Source organism: Cylas formicarius, unplaced genomic scaffold (genome assembly GCF_029955315.1).
Source record: "Cylas formicarius isolate icCylForm1 unplaced genomic scaffold, icCylForm1.1 PGA_scaffold_10__41_contigs__length_53128322, whole genome shotgun sequence".
NCBI classification, from domain to species: domain Eukaryota; kingdom Metazoa; phylum Arthropoda; class Insecta; order Coleoptera; family Brentidae; genus Cylas; species Cylas formicarius.
Genome location: NW_026844214.1, coordinates 51,020,791 through 51,043,801, shown reverse-complemented (window position 1 = coordinate 51,043,801; position 23,011 = coordinate 51,020,791). Strand labels below are relative to the sequence as shown.

Genomic DNA, 23,011 nt, shown 5'->3' with positions numbered 1-23,011 from the left:
TGGTAGTTGGGCAAAATATAAACATTGCACCGGAATAAAATGGCCGTCTTGAACAAGCCTCACACCAGGTAGCAAAAATGTATTAAGAGATAGCTTAGTTGGTCCCAAAAAAGTTTCACTGCCTCTTCGTTTTTTTTTCTTTAATATTTGCAAAAAAGAACTTACGTGATACAGATAAATGCATAGAATTTTTTAAATCAGCCCACCAAAAGTATATAAAATCAGGTTTAAAAATAAAAACGTCTGTCAAAAAGTTTAATTTTTTAAACCTGTGTGTAATTGTTGTTAGGTAAGAAAATTTGATCAGCCTATATTGTTTTATTTATATTATTATTATTATTATTATTATTATTATTATTATTATTAAATTCTCAACCAATTATCTAGGTTTTTGTAAAATATTTCAGAAAAAATAAAGCCAATTGAAAATCGACATTTTTCCATTTCAAATGATTCAAATATATTAGTTTATTTGGAACAACGTGTAGCATCTAATTGCAAGTGTAAAAACTAGTATTTTTTTAGAAAAATGGAAATATTGGAGAAACTATGTTTTCATTTGATTTTTGAACTTTTGAAAATTGATTTCGATCTGAAACTTGATTCTGTATAATTTAGGCCTCCTAAATTTCAATCCAATAAGCATTTTCCTTCATCACGTAAAAGAATTAATAAATGGAAATCGCGGTTGATTTAAACATTATTGAATTTGATTGATTGATTTGAAAAATATAAATTAAATGACAAAGTCTCAAACAATAATTAGGTCTATTTATTTTTCTCTCCCTCTGGGCCGAAAAACTTAGCTCTTCTCTTATATTGTCCCTTTTTAATGACCAGCAGTAATCTGCCATCATTGCAAAGTTCCATGCACCTGGCTCACTTATTGTTATACTCATATTGCATCCCAATGTCTTTATAATCTGAATATTCGTTGTTCCCTATGAAACCTTCTATAACCTCAGGAAATGAAACCCAGGTAACCTTTCCAGATTCGGTCAAGGTATTCGCAAAGCCTTGGACTTCTATTAATCGCCTTATTTGAGGGCCTACAAATATTCCTTCCTTTAATTTTGCGCCTGAGAGGGCTTTAACGTAGTGTTTCATCAGTCCTAATTTAATATACCGCTTTTTTTTTCTCCCAATGTTGTAGTGGAAGTTCCACGATTTTTAAGTCGCCACAAATCATCGAATTATAGTCTTTGTATTTGATTTGCAAAAGAACGGGTTTAAGACAATAAAAAACCTCCAGTCCTCAGGAATATCTGTGGCAATAGACAAGTGTTTTATTTTCAAGTCTAGGAAATAACTGGTTGCGAAACAAAACGTCACTAAAGGTATCATCATCTATTTTAGGTTCTCAGGTGGACTAACTGCAGATTTCAGGTTTGTATCAACAATGTTTTTCAAATTTTTGGTATTATATCCATGAACATTGCTCATGCAGAAATAGCATTCATCATGGTGAATTCGTTAGCTCTCTACATATCAAACAGGCGTGATTTTAGGTCTAAATTACATAGGAACTACACACATAGTAGAGTATATCTGGAATATTTTTACAAAGCCTTGCCATTTTTTATTTTTAGAATGTTGTCTCCTGTTCCTATTTTTAAAACAATAAATATGACATCTCAAAAATCAATGCAAAATTATTGCTTGATAGAAACAAGTAAACATTGTTTTTCTATTAGTTTAGCCCCTATAACTCCAAAAATATGAATAATGTGTGAATGTGTTAAAAAAAAAAGTTTGAAGAATGCCAAAACACTGTATACAGTTTGAAGAAGTTTCAACTAATTCCAGGGGATTTCTGAAGAATACCATTCGAATTCCAAGGAATTATGACTCTAAAAATAATCACTCTGTGGTTAAGCGCTCTTTTCTTTTTCTAACTTCCCTTAAGAGAAATAAAGAGCATCTCGTGTATCGTCCATTTTGGTGTCGATAGCCGGCCAGTCAGCAAACCGTGTAAAAAGCGATTAAAGGGGCAATTGGTGTGAAACAGCCGGAATTAAATCGAAGCCGCGAAAAAAAAATTAATGTACTTTTATATCTGATACCAGATTAGGTTCTATAAACTGATAAAAAGCGCCGCGTATCGTGACCAATCGATTTGCCATGAAGTATTGAATTTTACATGAAGAATATAACGAACTTGAGCGTTAAACCTTTCCGATAGATATTTCGCCTGAAAAAGCACCACAAAAGATTTACGTGACGATACAAAAGTGTGTAATGCCGCTCTGGTATAGCGATGAAATGTTTTTCCGTTTATTTTGTTTTTTTTTAAATGTCCGACTTGCCTGGTACTCCAAAACGTCTCGCAAAAATTAATTGATTTCGGTATAAACGAATGCCGGCGTTTAAAGTTAATCAACAAAATAGTTTTCTCTTGTTTTATTTGAAAAAAAAAAAGAAGCATCCGAAACTAGCACCACTTTTTTGCCTAAATGGTCCTGTTACAATGGACGACCGTCAGTTATATAAAGGAAAGTATTATTTTTAATACTACCAACTAATAAGACATTTCTTCTTGGTTTCATGAAAGAAATACAGTACAATCTCGATTACCCGAATTTCCGAAAAAACAATTCCGATTAACCGAAATAAATAGTTTAACCATGTTCCTATTCTTGATGGGTAAAGCCATTAACAACAAATTTGTTCACTATATTTCTGGTCAAAAGTATATCTATTGTTGTTGGCTAAGGCGATGGAAAAAAAAAATATTCTTACTTGAGTGACAAGGTAGGGGTGGGCCAGTGGACCATTTGTGGTCGTCGCCTCGAAATCATTTGTCGCTTGATGCAAAACAAGTTGTGAAAAATGTCTATGAAATGAGGACTTTGTTTTCGAAAAATTGTCATTGTCGGAGTGGGGAGGGGGGGTTCTATCGTGCTCCTGAAGACCACTATGGAACATTTGCAAAATCGACGTAATTTAATTGTGCATGCACCCTGTATAAAATGTCCATCACATCTCGTCGAACTTCAAAGTTACTGCAAACATCGGTAAATATTAAAATTTGCACAAATAATAGCGTTGTCGAATAATATTTTTCACATATCTTCCTCCCTATATAATTGACGAAACCTGATAGTGTTCAAATAAAATTATCCCATCTTTAACGGTTTTTCAATTATCGCCAATAATTTAGTCACAAAAACGAAAATTTTAGATTTTTTGCCTATTAACGACACATCCTGTATATGATACAATCATTGTTCGAAGCCCTGGATTTTCCAAGCATGCCGGTTCAAGAATTTTTTGAAAATAGTAAATGGTTCTCGAGAAAATAAGTTGTTTCTGAAACCATGCAGTGCGCCGTAATAATCAATGACGTCATGGCGTCTTGACAGCCCCGAAATAGCGATAGATTTTTTCAAATATCCCGAGCAGCGTATGTGATAGACGAAAACCGCAAATACAAAAATTGTAGCTCTTAATGGGGCCTATGACACCGTTTGAACCAATTAGCCATATTTTTTACGATTTTTGATTTGCGGCTAATAATTTACTCAGTAAAAAAACAATGTTCTAGGTCATTTAAATTTACGCCTATGATTTGAAAACCCTGTATGTAATCGAAAAAATGCCTGAAGTAAATGTTATTGCACTGGATCTTCTGCGTCTGCCCGTTAAAGAATTTTGGAAATTCGGATGAACGATAAATTACCAAACAAAAATTTGAAATATATTTAAAAAATACTTGGTAAAATTAATTTCTACAGTTTAAATGTGGACACGGACTTTCACTTCTCTGCTAAATTTGAAGTTGATATCTGCAAATTTAGGAGACTTAACACATTCCTCATTTAGCACGGAATATCGAGAACACCCTGTACAGTAAGTGAAAACCTTAAATGCAAAAGTTTTTGCTATCTATACGGATAGTCCGTATATAAAAGAAAGTGAGATCTGAATCGTAGTCTTTCTGTTATAACCAATTTTCAATAATAGGGGAACCTTTTTTTCATTTTTTGTGAATTTGCGGCGCACCCTGTATATTTTTGAAAAATTGTCACGAATAAAAGTTTAAGGAGCCGTATCTTCTACTTTTTCTGGTTCAAGAATTTTTTTGGTGTCGTAAACAGTTTTTGAAAAATTATGTTTTTTGTATACACGCGCGATTTTTTATTTTTTAGAACACTTCCCGACCCCCAGCCCCCCCATTTTCAATAGGTTCCGTCACGGGGCAAAGCTGCATACATGTGCCAAATATGAAGTCGATTGCTTCAAATTTCGGACACTTATCGTATTTATGCCTCGCTTCTGTTATATTAATATTAATATTTTGGAAAAGCAGTGTTTGTCATACTTGGGTTGGGTCTTTATCAATCTATTTTATTCTGTTTTATTTTGGTTTTGTTTTATTTTATTTTTTGTTTTTTATTATTTCGTTTATGTGAATCTTATTTTATATTTGGCGGTTGGCCCGTTGATAAATAAATAAATAAATAAATAAATAAGTAAATGTAATTTATGGATATAATTTTGTGGCTTTAGTCTAAAGCCAGAGCTTTCGAAACTCTTATAAATATCAATAACATTTTTTTTAATCGATAGAAAAATGGTTACTAATCAGTAACTTTCTTTATATTAAATCCGTAATTACAAAAATTGTAGCTCTCGATATGGTCTATAGGACTATATATAAAACTTATAGCCGGTTTACTATGCGAAAGAACGATTTTCAGGATTTTTTAGATTTTCCTCGATAATTGAAAAACCCTGTATATAATCGAAAAAACGCTTGAAATAAAAGTCATAATTCCCGGATCTCTTGAGTATCCTGGCTCAAGAATTTTGCCGATCGGGTAAACAGTTTTTGGAGAAAATAATGTTTTTCTGTGACCCAAAATAACCCAAAAAAAATTTTTACAAATTTTAAAAAATACTTGGTAAGGTTTGATTGTACTTAATTTCTGGTGTTGAGGTATGGGTATGGACTTCTACTTCTACACCAAATTTGAAGTCGTTAGCTGTCAAATTTGACACATCTGTTATATTTTTTAATATAGTACAGAATATTCTGAACACCCTGTAGAATATGTGAAAACATTAAATACAAAAGTTTTACCTTTCGGTGCTGGCTATATAGCCATGTAAAAGAAACTGCCCACTACAACGGGGTTAAGAAAAATAGAACGTTTAGTAGTAACCAAATTTTCATCTGTGATTTTTTGCGGCGTCTTTTTATGAATGAATATCACAATATTTTCAAGCGTATTAGTTAAATCGTAGCATTATCTGAATGTAATAAAATGAAATTTTTTATTTCATCTTCTACAATAGGGTTAAGAAAAATAAAACGTTTATTAGTAGTAACCAAATTTTCATCTGTGATTAATTGCTGATTGTTTCTGAATATTTCTTGCGCCATCTTTTCATGAATGAATATCACAATATTTTCCATTACTATATTTCGATTGATTAAATCGTAGCATTATCTGAATGTAAATTTCCATATTTAATACGAAAAATAAACCCACGTTATTGTGGATCTTGTTCTGGCTTATCTCAGGCGCACACAAAAACCGAAAGTATACGAAACGGTTCGTGACAGATTCGCGCCAACGAGCACAGCCTCCCGGGATTTGATAGCGTTGAACATAACCGGCAAGAGGCTGCCGATAAATTTCGAAAAGCAACGACGCGTGAATTGATATCGGTGGCAAGTTCCCGGTCGCACAATGGTCCGTAATAATGGAACCCCCCCACCGGTCCTTGAATGATAAAAGTTGCTTTTGTACGGAGGCGTCAGATGGCCCAGAATAAATTAACGTTGACACTAAGCCGATTAATGTTTTCGTTTTTTTTTAAACGTCTGTTTGGCCTGGTACGTTTACGCCGCGGGGTGGGGTGAGCGCGGGGCTGCTTCGCTAAGAGAATCGCTAAATTGTTGGTCGCTGCAGGTGGATAAAAAGCGAAAACGCGCCGTTGTACGCCGATATTTTGAGATCCACCTACACGGTTCATTTTGAAAGATGGTGTAAATACAAAAGTTTGAAGATTTTTGCTCTATTATCGTATGAAAAAACAAACGACGATCGCAAGCTGTCAAAATGACAGCGACATCTTTTTTTTGAAACGGAACGCCCTATATATTATTAGCTTAAATCGTAGATTTTTTTTTCCTGATTTGAAAAACATATAGTTTATTTTTCAGTTTAAAAATGATAATCATTCGATTTCTGGACAATAGCCATATTATTAAAAAATGGTCAAGTCGGCCTTGATAGCAACCATATTACCTAAAGGGTGATTCAACAAAGGTTTCCACATTAAAATAATAAAAAAAAAACATTTTTATTTGGCATCGATTCTGCAAACACGCGGCGCTGTTGATGATGTCGAGGTTTCAACTCCTGAGGTATTTGGACTTTATATGGGTGTAGATGCAAGTCTTTTGTTAAAATTCGCTGTGTGGTTGAATACGTAAGGCCCACTTGCTGCGATCGATGACGAATCGATGTGTTTGGATCTTCGGCTCCACTTTCGCGAACAATGGCAATATTTTGATCTCTCCGACCTGCACGAGCACGTTGAGGGACTTTGAGGTTAGTTACAGATCCGGTTTGCTCAAATTTTTGAACCACATTCCAAATTGTCCTCTCAGAAGGTCGATTTTGACCATTTTCATAATGGGCTTGCACAATTTTTACACGTCGTATGACTAATTTTGTCTATGTTATGAGGTTATAAATCTCATATGATAATTAACAAATACAGTGACGTTTCAAAAATATTTCAGATTGTAATGCGGAAACTCTCGTTGAATCACCCGTTATGTTTGCAATTGTTTTAACAATGTTCTATTTTTGACAACTAATCAAAACTAAAGATCTGCAGCGTATGTTAAATAACTTAAGATGTTTCAAATGGGTTATACTGAGGAAGGTGAAAGCGCCAAATAATAAAATTTTCCACATAACCTCTTTTACATAGGACAATATTTCCTTTCAATTTCCTACACGATATTGAGTCTTTCTTTTATCACCTGTAAACTTTCAGTTCTGTTTTAATTTTTAAGAATTCCCACAAAAAAATGTCACAAGGTTATTTATATATTCAAATGAAGAATGGAAAACGTCAAATCGTCAAAAAATTGTAATCGATGATTACATGTAATAATACATATCATTCGACTTTTCAATTATCATCATTCTGCCACCCGCCCTACGTATTTTTCTAATCAGGGTTAGTTAGGATAAAAATTTTGAGGAATTATGTAGATAACAAATTATTAGAAGCTATTTCTACGTTCAAAATTTAGTAATTTTTAAATGGCTTTAATTAATCTTCTTTTAATGATAATCATACTTTGTTATATGGTTTTGGAAAGCTTAAAGACTCAACTTTAACAATATAAATTGTTTTTTGTAAAAATTCGCGAACATTATACGGAAATTTAATTTTACTGAAAGAAGAATTTTGGGAAACAAAAATAAAAACAGCGACCTCTTAGAGTTGAGCTACAGGGCTCATGTTTGGTGAGGATTTTTTTTATTACAAAAAGAAACATTGGAGAGAGTAAGTTCAGTTCAGTTTCAGTCAATCTCAATTCAGAAGTTTTATGAAAATGGTCATTTATATTTTCTGATCCTGTTCAAATAAGTGACATTCCCTTTAGCTACGTCCCGGTACAAAATAGACATGTTTTGTCAGCAGTAACTTTGATGACAAAGGTGTCATAAAGGCATAATAAAAAAAGGCCCTGTGGGCCCTTCTGAAAGAGTAATTAACGAAAACATTTTTTGTTGATTCTAGAAATTAAAACATCAAACAAAGAATTGGCACTTTTTTCATTATATTTTCTTTATTTTTGTTTTATTTTATCGACCATGACAACGTTTTTCTCTTCAGACCTGAACTATTGCGGAACCCACGAACCTTGCCTGAACGGCGGCACGTGTGAAAACACCGCCCCCGACAACTACTTATGCACCTGTCCCGAAGGATTTTCCGGCGCAAATTGCGAGGTGGTGGACAACCCTTGCGCCCCCGCCCCTTGTTTACACGGCGGGACGTGTCTCGAAGCCGGGGGTTCCTTTAGCTGCGAGTGTACAGCCGGCTGGATGGGACCCACGTGTAACATCGGTAAGTGCATTAAATAATTCTATTACTTTTTTAATTTACCCAATTTCGTATCCATTGTATCAAAAAAGTTAGATTTGGTTAGTTTTGGTTAGAACTAGTAACTATATAATAATAATATTATATCAAACTCTTGACTGGAACCTTCGGCACTGTACTAACACACAATAACGCGTTTTACCACAAAAAAAAATTAGTTAAACATGTAATAGTAGAAAATTAGATGCCTACGAAAGCTTAGAAATTAATTAATATATATATATATATATATATATATATATATATATATATATATATATATATATATATATATATATATATATATATATATATATATATATATATATATATATATATATATATATATATATATGATGACACTACATTCCGGGATATCATCCGTTCGCTCGTTGAACTCCGACTGGAATCCTGCATCCGACTGGAATCCTGCAAATCCTGCGTCCCACTGGAATCCTGCAGGCGTTTCGCCAAAATCTCACTTGGCATCTTCAATGCTCGCGCTCCGAAAACACTTCGACACACTTCGGAGCGCGAGCATTGAAGATGCCAAGTGAGATTTTGGCGAAACGTCTGCAGGATTCCAGTCGGAGTTCAACAAGCGAACGGATGATATCCCGGAATATAGTGTCATCATCATATATATATATATATATATATATATATATATATATATATATATATATATATATATATATATATATATGTTTAGCTTTTGGTTCTTGGGTTATAGGTCTTTGTATTAAAAGCGATTAAAATTTTTTTTGTCCATATATTGACGTTTCGGTCTTCTATGACCTTCTTCAGAAAGGGGTACAGTCTAAAATTATGTTATAGTACAGTTCTTTTTTTTTACATATACACAACGGAATTACAAAGAACCTTACCAAAAAGAGACAAACACAAATCTTAAAATTGAAGAGGTAGCATCATATGAAAGTTTATACTTTAAAAGCGTTTGGTTTTGTCATAGTGCCTAGAAATATTATTGTTTTGGTTTTTTCCAACTATGAGAATAAAAAAGTCATACCCTTGATAAAAGATAGAAGTCCAACAAAAAATGATTTGTATACGGCACTCACACACATAATACACACAAATTTAACGAAACAGTTAAAATATATATAAGAGTTTAAAATAATAATAATAATAATAATAATACCGATACGCGAGGTTTGCTCGCGTCGACGTTACTGTAAAAACATCGTACGATGCACGATTGTTTTGGTGCAAGGTTCAGAGGATATACAGAGTGTTTTTGTTAATTTATAATTTTTTTCTTTTATTTATTTTAAATTATTTTTATATATTATAATTTTATATTAATATATCCCTATGTTGTTACTTCCATTGTTGTTTTATTTCAGAATGTTGCAATATAACTTACTGAGATTGTTGGTGTCTGTTTTCGAATTTATAGAGTTCTTATTTTTTTGGATCTCAACCATTTCCAGAATTTCCCTTTTTTTTGTATTATTTTCGGTTTTTAGAATTTTTACTTTCGCAAAGTTGAAAGAATGCTTGGTTTCCGCGCAATGACTCTTCAGGGCAGTCGTATTTTTTTTGTCGTATTTGTGACCATTAATTCTGTTTTTAAGATACTGGCTTGTTTGACCGATGTACACACCCTCACAATCGTTGCAAGGTATCTCGTAAATGACGTGACTCTTCTTTTCGTCCGGTATCTTGTCTTTTAATTTACTGAAAATGTTTTTTACCAAATTGTATCCTTTGTGAGCAATAGTAATGTTGTGATTCATAAAAATTTTGCTAAAATTTTCGGACATACTGGGTATATAAGGAAGCGAAAGATAATTTTTTTTTTGTTTTTGTTGGGTGTTGCTTTTTTGTTTAGTTTGGTTATAGAATAGGTGTATACGTTTTTTGAAAATGGTGTTAATTAATCGTTCCGGATAGTTATTTAGTTTTAATGCTTGTTTTGCTTTAGTAATCGATTTTTCTCTGAAATCCGGATCAGAGAGTTTAATTGCACGGTCAGCCAAGCCAATAATTACGGATTTTTTTTGCGATATAGGGTGCTGGGAGTTAAAATTAACGTATCTGGAAGACCAGGTCACTTTAGTGTACCACTCGGTTTTAATTCCTTTTTTTAAATTATGAAGGGTTAAATCTAAAAAGTTGATTTTACTTTGGGACTCTATTTCTATTGTAAATTGTAATTTCTGATGGTAGCTGTTGAAGAGTTGAAGAATTTCGTGTTGTTTGTTTTTTGGTATTGCCGTTATGCAATCGTCTACGTATCTGTAGAAAAAAGGTATGTCAAAAAGGGCATTGCTAAGGACCGACTCCTCCAAATCTTCCAGTACAATTTGTGCGATGGCGCTGGAAATTGAAACTCCCATGGCGCATCCGTCGATTTGTTGATAAAAAACTTTGTTGTATGCAAAATAGGTTGATTTTAGTGTTATTTCGACTGCTTCTAAAAAGTCATCGAGCGGAATGTCGGTAAAGGTTTTGATGTTATCCCATTTTTTGATGATTACTTGCTTAGCAATATTTATTGGAATGTTGGTGTATAGAGAAGCAACATCTAATGAAACTAGGATGTAATCGTTGGGTAGAGAAATATTTTTAATTTTGTTTTTGAAATCAAAAGAGTCTTTAATATAGTATCTATTTTTATGTATAACGTTTTGCAAGATGTTCTTTAAAAATTTTGAGAGTTTTTCAAATGGTGATTGGATACATGATACTATTGGTCTTAGAGGGATGGATTCCTTGTGAAGCTTGGGTAATCCATAAATTCTGGGTGGCTGAGAATTAAGAATTTTTAAGCTTTGCGCTGTGCTATGGGAAATGTATAACTTTTTTTCCCAGGAGGACACTAAGTCGTTGTTCTTTCTCTGAAAAATAGCTGTTGGGTCGTTTTTCATTTCTCTGTAGGTGGTATTGTCTTTTAGTAGATCTAGCATTTTTTTGTCATACTGAGCGTCCGTCATAATAACTGTTTTATTTGTTTTATCTGGTATCAAAATTTTGAGTTCTTTATGTTGTTTCAGGAAACGTTCTGTTTTTTTAATTTTAGCGCATAGTTTTGAATTTTGTTTATTTTGATCTGTTTTTTTTGGTTTTTTGTTGAATTTATTTTTGTAATTAGTTATTATATTGCAACATTCCGATCGCACCCCGTCCCTAGTTTGAGTGTTAAGACCGTTTAAGGAAGTTTCTATACCTGCAATTATGTCACCGATTGGTAACTGATCGGCTCGTTCTAACGGTGTAGCAAAATTTGGACCAAGACTCAAAACTTCATTTACGTATTCCGGAATAACGGTCTCTGTTAGATTTTCCACCCAATCGGTGACACAAATATCTGGATTTTTGTTTTTTTTGTATAATTGTTCGAATTTCTTAATGTTTTTGTTTTTAATTTTTTGGAACAAGAATTCGGTTTTTTTTGTTTGTCTGTCGATCAAAATTGTTGATATGTTTGCAGGGACTAGAGTGGTGAGCTTTTCTATAAAACCGTCAATTTGCCTTTGTAGTTTTGAGATATTTTTAGTTGTGTCCGTGATTAAAAGATTTATTGTATTTAGCACAAAATTTCCCATGATGCCCTCTCTGAATTTCTTTTCGAGATGTTTACAATTAAAAGTGATGTGTTTCATTTTAAAATTGAGAAAAATGGGGGTTACACCGTCGTTTTTGCACCGAAGGAGGAATATTCTTCTGTTCTTCTGTTTGCATAGTTGTGTTACTGATTTGCAGTATAATTTCAAGGTTCTTGTAGTTCCCTCGCCGAAAGTGTTAGAGATGTATTCGTAGGTAAGCATATTTTCACCCATGCTGTATATATATTGTTTATATTTTGTTTTTTCTTAGACCTTCTCTATATTTATGTTTAGCTTTTGGTTCTTGGGTTATAGGTCTTTGTATTAAAAGCGATTAAAATTTTTTTTGTCCATATATTGACGTTATATATATATATATATATATATATATATATATATATATATATATATATATATATATATATATATATATATATATATATATATATATATATATATATATATATATATATATATAAATGTTGGTCTAATATTTAAAATAACCGAAATATTAGCATATTTATCCTTTTTGACAAGTCACCAACGTCCGTTCAAAATGAGTTTGTTATAAAATTGCATTCACACATTTAAAAATCTTAAAAATGTATATTGTGGGCAGGAAAAATAGTAGAGCAGTTTTAAAAGCTGCCCACAATGTATATTAAAATGAAAACAAGTTCATTTCTATCGAAGATCTGTATATATCGGAGTTAAAAATATACGAGCAGCTTCGTTGAAAATTAATCGATTTTCCCATTGATTCATAAACGAAATATACAATTCGGCTGTCTTAATTTGCATAAAAATACTACTACTTTTTTAATTTACCCAATCTCATATCCATAGTATCAAAAAAGTTACCAATAGTGGTATACCCTGTAGATCTAGTATATATAATATTAATAATAATAATATTTATTTCGCAACAAAATAAATTAGATAGTATCACAAAACTTTCCTAGCCTTATGGTTGCAAAAAGAGAGTTGAAAACAGTTACAAAAAGTTCAAGTTCAACGCCTAAATACTGAAAGCAATATTCACCGAACCCGGAATAAAAATACTTTGCCTCTGCTCTTCTCTCTAATAATTTCCACATTAAAGATATTAAGCAAAGCACAAAATACACTTCACCACAATTTTCCAATATAAATAAGGCTGAAAGCAATCCCGCAATTGCCACTGTTGTCCTTCCTTATCAAAAATTCTAAGGAAATATAACATCAAAACTTGATTTACCACTTGTCCAAAAATCTCTTAACATCTTCGATCGGTCAAAGACAAAATTCCATTTGAGATGCCAGGTACAGATACAGCATTCCATGTATATGCGGCAAAGTATACATTGGAGAGACCGGACGAAAAATATCATCTGGGCTCAAAGAACATGAAGGAGTGTTACGTCTTAAATTAAACTTCTTCTACCAATGAAAAATCCGAGAGTCTATAGTAATAGATAAGCAACCTAAGAATTTTAACCACGACTTAGGTCTCTACCCGTCAGCAATATGGGAATCAGTCATCCGGGACGGTGTTTATGTCCCTCATTTAGCTCCGCCCCCTTCAAAGAATATATAAACAGATACAGAGTAAAATACGCCTGTGGAAGTTTCAGTTCAAAATACAGATTTCGACGTTCGTCTGTTCGGCAAAGCGGCAAACGTGCATTTTTCACGACATATTTGAAGTCGGTAGCTGGGAATCTCGCCGATCTCTGCACACGTCAAAAAGTGCGCTCGTGATTCGAGGCGGTCGCAATTTATGCGGCGAAAAATCAGATTATATGGGAAACGCCGACCGACAACTGCAGTACGTACATCAACCAAGCAACGTTAAGCAGGTCGGAAATCGATTAGGTTGTCTCTCACCTAGAAAATATCGTTTACTCACGGTCGAACATTTTTTTGCGATTTAGTTGCGGCTATGCAATTGCCTATTTGACTAATGAACCGGTGTCACACTGATACATTTTCTTAATGTCTTCTTCGTCGTTCACTACGAAAACGACATCTGCATATGGCTCGCATTTGCATTTGCCATTCTTTCCCGGATTGCGATACACACATTCACACACACACACCTTCGAGTATGCAAATACCTGTCGGTGGAAAAATTGACGAATTAACAATTCCACTTGTGAAAGTTTGTTGAGAAAGAGCATCTTCGAACGCCTTTACTTTAGCTGCCCACTGTTCTTTTCAGTTATCCTCTGCAATACGAGAGCTATGGTCTGTTCATAGATATAAGAAAATGACTAATTGCTTTTGAATGGAATTATACAAGGGTGGTCCTTAACATACAACGCAACAAGATTATTATCGTAAAGTTTCGGAATTTAAATTCAGGTAAAATTGTGGTCCGTAATAGAAAATAATTTTATACCTACCTGTGTTTAATATTCTTTGGTTTGCTATACTATTTAGTTTATGTTTATTAGTAATCATTCTTATTTCGACTGAAATATCTAGAAAAAATTAGGATTTACAGAAAATATCAAAGGCCAAAGGCAAAAGGGTTGGGTTGACTCAACTGATAAGTGTAAAACAAACGCGCCATCAAAAAGAGGTAATAGAATAACTATTTTGCATGCTTGCTCTAAAAATGGTTGGATTCCAAATGGACTTTCTCTGTCTGCGAAAAATATTAAAGATTCTTCTCTGTATTACCGTGACGACACCACCGCTAATTTATTTGAAAGTTGGTTTAAAAACAAACTAGTTCCAAACATTCCTCCTAATAGCGTCATTGTAATGGACAATGCAAGTTATCACAGTAGACAGTTGACTAAAACTCCTTCCTCATGTGACACAAAAGCAACAATCCAAAACTACATGTATAATAACAATATTTATTTTCACGAAGATTATACCAAAAAGCAATTAATTGAGTTTCTACAAAGCTTTAACGTACAACGTCTGTGATAATTATGCAATGTCCTCAAACTTATAGAAATAGATGTTGAAAACTTATAGAAGTTTTCAACATCCCTCCACAAAGTTGAGCAAATTCTGTTAAACATATAGAAAAAGCAGAAAAATCGTATATCCATATTGCAAATAATATAGAACAAATAATAATTAGAACAGGCGATGATAGCGATAGTGATACTAATATATTATGTGAATAATTTTAAGTAATTTAAGTAGGTAAATACATACATAAATAAATAAATATTGTTTAGTATCTTTCTTAACAGAACCCCAAATAATAAAATTCTAAGCAAAGTACGGACCTGTTCGGCCATATTTCATTCTTACAGCTTGCCCGGATCTTTCCTTAATTCGTATCAGTTAGTCACTTTCTTATATCTATGAACAGACTATACCTTTTATATTTCGGTATTTGTAATAAAAAACTATAAGCTACCAACAAATATCACTTTATTGTTTCTCAAAATATTCACCATGATGATCAATACACTTTGGCATTCGATAAAACCAATCATCGAAGCACTTTTCCAACATCGAGCCGGGCACCTCCGAAATATGCTTTTTAAACGCATCCATCGCTTCTTCTGGAGTCAAAAATCGTAATTTATTCTTAATGTATGGGAATAAAAAGAAGTCATTAGGTGCTAAATCGGGACTATGTGGTGGACAGCTTATCGAATCAACGTTTTTAATGCTCAAAAACTTCTTTGTTTCCACTGATCAGTTAGAGCTTGTCCTGGTAGAAAGTGGTTCGTCTTCGGCGGTTGGTTTTTCTCATTTTTTCGAAGGTTTTAGGCACAATAAACGGTTGTGTACCATTCAGAATTGACTGTGTTACCTTTCACCAAAGAGACTGTTGCAACGTGGCCAGTTTTAATGAAATAACAGGGGTTACCATTTGTTTCCAGGGCTTTGTCTCATTCTGAAAGACCCACACAGTCGACTGCTGCTTACTTTTAGGTTCATCCAGGACCTGTCACGCGATCGTATTTTTCTAGCATTTCCTTCGTCCGATCAACACGAGCCTTTTCTTGAGCTGATGTCAAATTGTGTCAATTTCTTTTACCGGCCAAATGTTCATGCAAAATTGTATGTATGCTGGTCCCACTAATACCCAAAAATACCTCAATCTCATGGTAAGTCACATGACGATCCTGCTTAATCAGTTTCCGCACTGCATCAACGACCGATTTTGGACAACCTTCACGAAATTCATCCTTAAGAAAACTACGACCACGAGTGAAATTCGAAAACCAGCGATAAACAGTAGACCCAGATGGTGCTTTAACTCCAAAAGTCGAATTAAGTTCATCGATGCATTGTGGTTGAGTTAGTCCACGTCTAAACTGAGTAAATATAACCTCAAAAAGTCAAGTCAAAAATCCCGAGATATAAAAGGCAAAGGCAAGTAGATTTTTTTTTCAAATATTCAACTGGCTTCTGTGGGTATATATTTAAAAAATAATGTTAACTTAAATTATAAAATTTTGGACGTCAAACAGTTTTGCTCAGAAATTGACTGTGAATTTTGCGCCATCTGTGTACCAATTATCAAACTATGCAAAGTGACGGTTTATCGCTCTCCGAGTGGCAATTTTATAACATTTATGCACAGTTTAGAAAATGTAATCAACAATATTTATGGAACAGGTGTACACGTGGTTGTTTTGGTTGATTTTAATATATATATTAACATTTTTAGCTGTAGATTGGATGATTTTCTATCGTTAATTCGCCAGTTTAGGTCATTCGGGAACCCACCAGAGTGGCCCTTGGCTGCGCTAACTGCCTAGATGATATCATTACAAGCATAGACAAATGTCAGTTTAACACTAAGGTAATCGATCGCTGCTTGTCGGATCATAGGGCCCAGACTATTCATATTGAGTCTAATTCTCGAATAATAAAATAATAAGTGTCGAAAGTACTCTAGACAAAATTATGAAAAATTTAATAGGTATCTTCAATCATCCATTACATTTTATTATAATACCATTGGTACCAACTTTAATGATTTGACGTTTGCCTTGGTGAAGAGTATCGGGGAATAGGCGTTACTGTGTTTCCTTTGATTAGAAAGACATTCTAACCTAAATCTCCATTTCACTGGTTCAATGACGGTCTCAGAGTAATGCGAGATAAATTATCAAAAATTCGTAGTATATACTTTTGAATCTGTAAAAAAAATACAAAAGGAAGTATCAAAATGAAATAAATGATAAATACAAAAAAACTGACTTATACGATTTCTTGGCAAATAATTAACAAGATTTATCCCCTGACGAACCCAACATATTTTTTTACTACCGTAGTGTATAAAATATTAGAAACCATGGATGAAACTTCTTCTAGGCCATCTGAGTTCATGCAAAACTAGATTAAACCTAAATGCTCGTTCAAATTTTCCTTGGTTTCTTCACTTGAGGTCGGGCAGGTCATAATGTCTTTGAATAATTCAAAAGCTTTAGACTTAGTCTAAACTCGGTTCCAAATCAAAGAGAAAAATAAGCTTTTTGTCCCAAAAAGAGCCTTAAGCTGATATGATGCTATTTTAGTTACAATATGTCTCGGAAAAGTTGATTTTGGCCTGGGTCTGTTCAAAATCGAGTAGAAATACAAACTATTTATCTCTGAAAGAGGGTTTTCAAGTTGATATCTGCAGGTTTAATATCGATTTTGGTATAGTAAGTAGCGAAAAAGCCAATTGTGACTTTAATCTGTTCAAAATCAAAAAGAAATGCAAACCATGTGTCTCAAAAAGAGAGTTTTTACGCTGATATCTGCAATTTTGATGCCGTTTTGGTTACAATATGTAACGCAAAATCCGCTTTTGACTGAATTCTGTTAGAAATTAAAAATAAAATCAAATTATTTATCTCAGAAAGAGGGTTATTTATTTGATATCTTCAGTTTTGAAATCGATTTCGGTACAATAAGCGGCGGAAAAGCCAATTTTGACTAGAATCTGTTCAATATCTAGAAGATTTACAACTATAGGTGGCCGCAAAGCCAATTTTGAATGGAATCTGTCCAAAATCAAGAAAAAATACAAACTAGTTATCTCTCAAAGGAGGTTGTTAAGTTGATATCTGCAGGTTTAATATCGATTTTGGTACAATATTTGTCGAAAAAGCCGATTTTGACTGGAATCTGTTCAAAATCAAGAAGATCTAGAAGTGGTGGCAAAGCCAATTTTGAATTGAATCTGTTCAAAATCAAGAAGAAATACAAACTATTTATCTCTGAAAGAGGGTTGATATCTGCAGGTTTAATATCGGTTTTGGTACAATAACTGTCGACAAATCCGATTTTGACTTTAATCTGTTCAAAATCAAGAAGAAATACAAACCATGTATCTCAAAAAGAGAGTTTTTATAAGCTGGTATCTGCAATGTTGATGCCGTTTTAGTTACAATATGTCACGGAAAATCCGCTTTTGAATGAATTCTGTTCGAAATTAACAATAAGAACAAATTATTTATCTCAGAAAGAGGGTTCTTAATTCCAATTTTGACTAAAGTCTGTTCAAAATCAAGAAGAAATACAACTATAAGTGCCGGCAGAGCCAATTTTGACTAGAATCAGTTCAAAATCAAGAATAAATACAACTACAAGTGCCGGCACAGCCAATTTTGACTAGAATCAGTTCGGAATAAAGAAAAAATACAAACTATAAGCCGCGCCAAAGCCAATCATGACCAGAATCTGTTCGAAATAAAAATATAAAAATGAAATACAACTATAAGTGAATAATATATGTACATCAATTCGAAATGAAGAATAACTACAAACTAGAAGAGCTTTAATATGGATTTCGGTATATTAAGCGACGGAAGAGCCGATTTTTACAGCAGTTTAAATGCCGTTTTCGTACGCCACTGAGACAAAACAAATGATAATATTCTTATAGCGCGCTCGGCAATCCGTTTGGACAATGAAAAATAGTACCCGATTGATTGTTAGAGATAAAAGTTTGGCGGTACCAAAGCACGATCGTGCCGAATAGGTGGCAGCGGCGGCGGTATGCGGGGTGGGGTCAAAGGTCGACGGCGAACATCATTCTGTCGTAATTAAGTTCCCCCGCGATCGCAGCGCTCCCTGCAAAGTAATAGATATAATAATGGGGCGGATTGCTGGGTAATTGGCGGGTACGTGGCTGATTTATACAGGCTCCGAGAAAACAGAACCGGCTCCGGCCCACCTACACTGGGCAGGCGTCTCAGGTGAGACAGTATAATACACAGAAACTGGTACATATTTACTTTCTTAAAATTTCTAACAATTCAGTAAAAAATCCTAATTTATACAATTGCTGGATTGATTGTATTAGCCCTTTTTCTAATCTGGTAGAACTAAAATAAAGGTTGCAGGGGAGGGTGGGACAAGGCGGCCCCCTGGGGCGCAACCAACTCTTTTTTTTTTCGTTATTATAACTATAAATTCTGGTTATTATAAAAAAAGCTATACCATATCTTTATAACCGAAGCCAGAGCTTTCGAAAATCTTATAAATACCAGAAACAAATTTGTTAATCTTTAGAAAAATAGTTACTAATCGATAACGTTTTTTATTGTTAAATATTTTTTGATAAATAATTACAATTTTTGCTCCAAATTCTCTGGGGTATTCGGTCTCTCGAAAACAAATAGCGTGTTTTTTTTTTATTTCGATCTTTTTCAATATATTCTTATTTTGTATAAGTGACATATAAAACAATTGATGACATTTGACGTTGCGTTAATGTATTACATATTTAAAATAAACATAATTTGTCAGCAAATTGGAATGGCATTCAAAGCAGATACGGATGTTTTTTATTAGTAAATAATATATTAGACAATTTAATTTTCTTCATTACCTCTAAAATAAATTTCATTTGTTAATCTTGTTCGCAAAACGATAAGTATACATTATAATATGATATAAATATAAATATGATCACATAAAATCAACAACATTCCCGTCTAACTGGTAAAACGGTAAGGTAATTTTACGAAATTTAAATGCATTATACTGTTGTAATATTCTTTCAAAATTAAGTGGGTTGATCATATACTCTAGTAGTAGGAGAAACTGGATGTGCTTCATAGATTTCTAATATAGTTGCCTTATTTTCTTGATTTAATACAGCCTAGGAAATATCTGTTTTGAAGGAGCTCTGCGCTCTGACGAATGAAAATTCGCGAAAAACCATTTTAACAATCATGACAATAATTCAACCATCAACGCTACTGACCAATATGTCAAATATGAACATATTTTTATTTGTCAGTAAGGGACTCTTTGAAATTACATAAAAATTTCCAATTTTTGGTGATTTGCCAAAAACGAGTGGACTCAAATATAAAGTGAGTTACTAAATTGTAATCGGAATAAGACATTCTATTAAACACACATATAATATACTTCCATTTAAAAAATATGATGTATGCTTATATGTCAGAAAATTGATAGTGTTTTGTTTTATACGTCACTTGGAAAAAAACTTAGTTACTAACCCAAATTTTTTTTCGTTACTATATCGATAGATAGATAGATAGACTGACTCTTTACAATATCATTGTTTGTAGCAAGTCATACTAAATCTAGATATACAATGTGCTACCCCAATAAGAGGGGGATATATAAATTGGTCACTAATTTATGATTTCCCATACTTTTGGATCTATTTGGAGTTTGGAATGGGAATCTTCCTCAACGAGGGATTTTGAAAAGAATTGTCATTGCCCCACATTTCCAGAAAACCCTCGAATCGAGGTAAGTTACCTTTTGGAACCATTTCGCCACCTAATCAGTGTTCCTCAATTTATGCCGATTTTATTTTAGGTTTTTTTTTTTTAATTAGTATTGTACGTATTGTTGCTCCGTTTCCCGCAAACCGTTCTTGAAGAGAACAGGCCACTTAAGCTACCCAAACCTCAAGATGTCCCGAACGTTACACAGCTGTGTGTCACTATCCCGGGAACCAAGCCAAGATGGAATGGTGGCTCAATGGGTCAGCCGCAGGTGGGCAGTCCCAGTTAACCCAGCAAAGTCCGTCCGGAAAGCCGGCTGCTCGATAGGGGAAACTCCACAACTAAACATGTACTCAAGAGACAGCATACACTGCAAGACACCAAGTCTGGTCTGGTATTCCGGTGAAAGAAGAAACCACGTGCAAGGTTTGCGGGAAACGGAGCAACAATACGTACAATACTAATTAAAAAAAAAAAACCCTAAAATAAAATCGGCATAAATTGAGGAACACTGATTAGGTGGCGAAATGGTTCCAAAAGGTAACTTACCTCGATTCGAGGGTTTTCTAGAAATGTGGGGCAATGACAATTCTTTTCAAAATCCCTCGTTGAGGAAGATTCCCATTCCAAACTCCAAATAGATCCAAAAGTATGGGAAATCATAAATTAGTGACCAATTTACATATCCCCCTCTTATTGGGGTAGCACTACCGGCTCAAAAAGAAATCGGTCACATAAAAGAAAACCTGCCACAACCCCAAGCTTCAAAAGCTAGCGTACAAAATGCCGGACGATTCAGACAACCAGTTTTGTTAAAAGGCTAAACGGGCACAAAAAAATTAGAGGGAAAACACCACTCTTGTCAACCTAGTCGACGGTACGCCGCCAGTAGAAAGAACAACCGAACTATATCTGTGGTGATGGCCGTATGGCCCGTGCCAAAGAATCGAGGTTGCGTCAACGAGATCGAATTACCCGAACGCTATCTATGGTGGCGACCGGACGGCCAGTCACAGAAAATCGAGGAAGAATAGGTTAAGAAACAAAACAATGTTTACTAGGCTCGCCAAGGAATACCGAAGCAATGAAAAGCAAAAGTGGTCCCTAGTCTCATAGGGTGACAGATGGTAATGGTTATAACTCCTTCTAATGCGCAACTAATACTCTGTTTTTTGCATTAGTATCTCTCAGTAAACCGGTGTCACTTAAGAGAAAACCAAGCGAACAAGGGGCCACGCACACAGCCGTTGCAGCATAAAATATTTATGGTTCGGCAACACAATCGGCCGGGGAGTACAAGTCCGAAACTAAAGGAACCGAGTCTACAAAAGAACATGTGTTCAAATCGCAAAATCGATATGAACCTAATAAACAAGAATTTTAATTGTTAAGAAGCACTCGCCAAACAGCAAAAGGTGAAGGAAATGGACAGTACAATTAATTCTACAAGGTACTAATAAAATAAACCCGTTACTTCGCAAATGTGCCAGCACTGGTACTTTAAAAATGCTAAATTTTACCATTGAAATATGAAACCGTCACAAATGTATATAACTTCACAATAAAACCTAACAGGACAGCAAATAAAAAAAATAAATTTATATGTATATAGCACAGAACAATCATTAAAATATAATCAATGCACGACGCTCCATAACACGTCATTACCGATGTTTTCTTAAAAAAATCACTAACGCTATAACAGCCCTTACTTAGAAGAAAACTTTTAATTTTATATTTAAAATGTTTTTCGTTTAAAAGTTTAAAAAGATTTTGGCAATGCGTTATAAAGCTTTATATAAGGAGAGTTTTGTTTTGATTTCTGCAACCTGTATCTCGGAAGCACGAGATTATTTGCACTCCGGGTGTCATACCTATGAGAATCAGAACCCCTCGGCAAACTATCGGTCTTGGAGTGTATCTCAAGAACACTTTGAGATATAAATATATATGGAACCGTCATTATTTTATGTTTAATGAACAATGGCTAACAGTGTTCGTTAAAATTTGAATTTGTAATTATCCGTAGTGCCTTTTTTTTGCATCCTAAATATTTTAATGGCATAAGAGGAGTTATCCCACAGTATGGTGGTATAGCTTATACGCGAGTGAAATAAACCAAACAGAGTTGACTTCAATACATCAAAACTCACCATTCTGCGAAGTTGACGCAAAAGAAAATGAATGTTTGAAAGATTTTTACTTACGTCGCCAATGTATTCTGACCAGTTCAGAGTGTCACCCAAGGTAACGCCCAGAATCTTGCGTCCCCTGCCACATGTCAATCCACTGCTACTAGACACTAATAAATTCTTCGTTTTAGCTTCATTAAGTTGTAGATTATTTGCTGAAAACCATGCTTTGGCCTTAGATAAAGTATATGTTTCAATATTACTCAGGATAGTGATGTTCCTGTTTGAATTAATAACCGTTGTGTCGTCAGCAAACAGCACAATCTCAGTGTCAGGCATCATGTACTGGCAAATATCATTTATGTATATAATAAAAAGGAGGGGTCCCAGAACGGAGCCCTGGGGTACTCCAAACTCAACGCAAGCCAAATCAGACTTATTGTTCTTTGCGCTCACAAACTGTTGTCTATCTGTTAAATAGTACTTAAAAAGTTTGAGTGGAACACCACGCACTGCATAAAATTCA

The 23,011-nt window shown here is 34.0% G+C and overlaps 1 protein-coding gene across 1 annotated transcript in view; it reads left to right on the top strand.

Annotated features, from left to right (window-relative positions):
- LOC132704539 (protein jagged-1-like) overlaps nt 1-23,011 on the top strand; it is a 382,568-nt gene that overhangs the window by 313,579 nt on the left and 45,978 nt on the right. Inside the window, exon 7 of the mRNA XM_060674629.1 lies at nt 7,870-8,103. Coding sequence (XP_060530612.1) covers nt 7,870-8,103 — 234 coding nt within the window. The remainder of the gene's footprint in view (nt 1-7,869; nt 8,104-23,011) is intronic.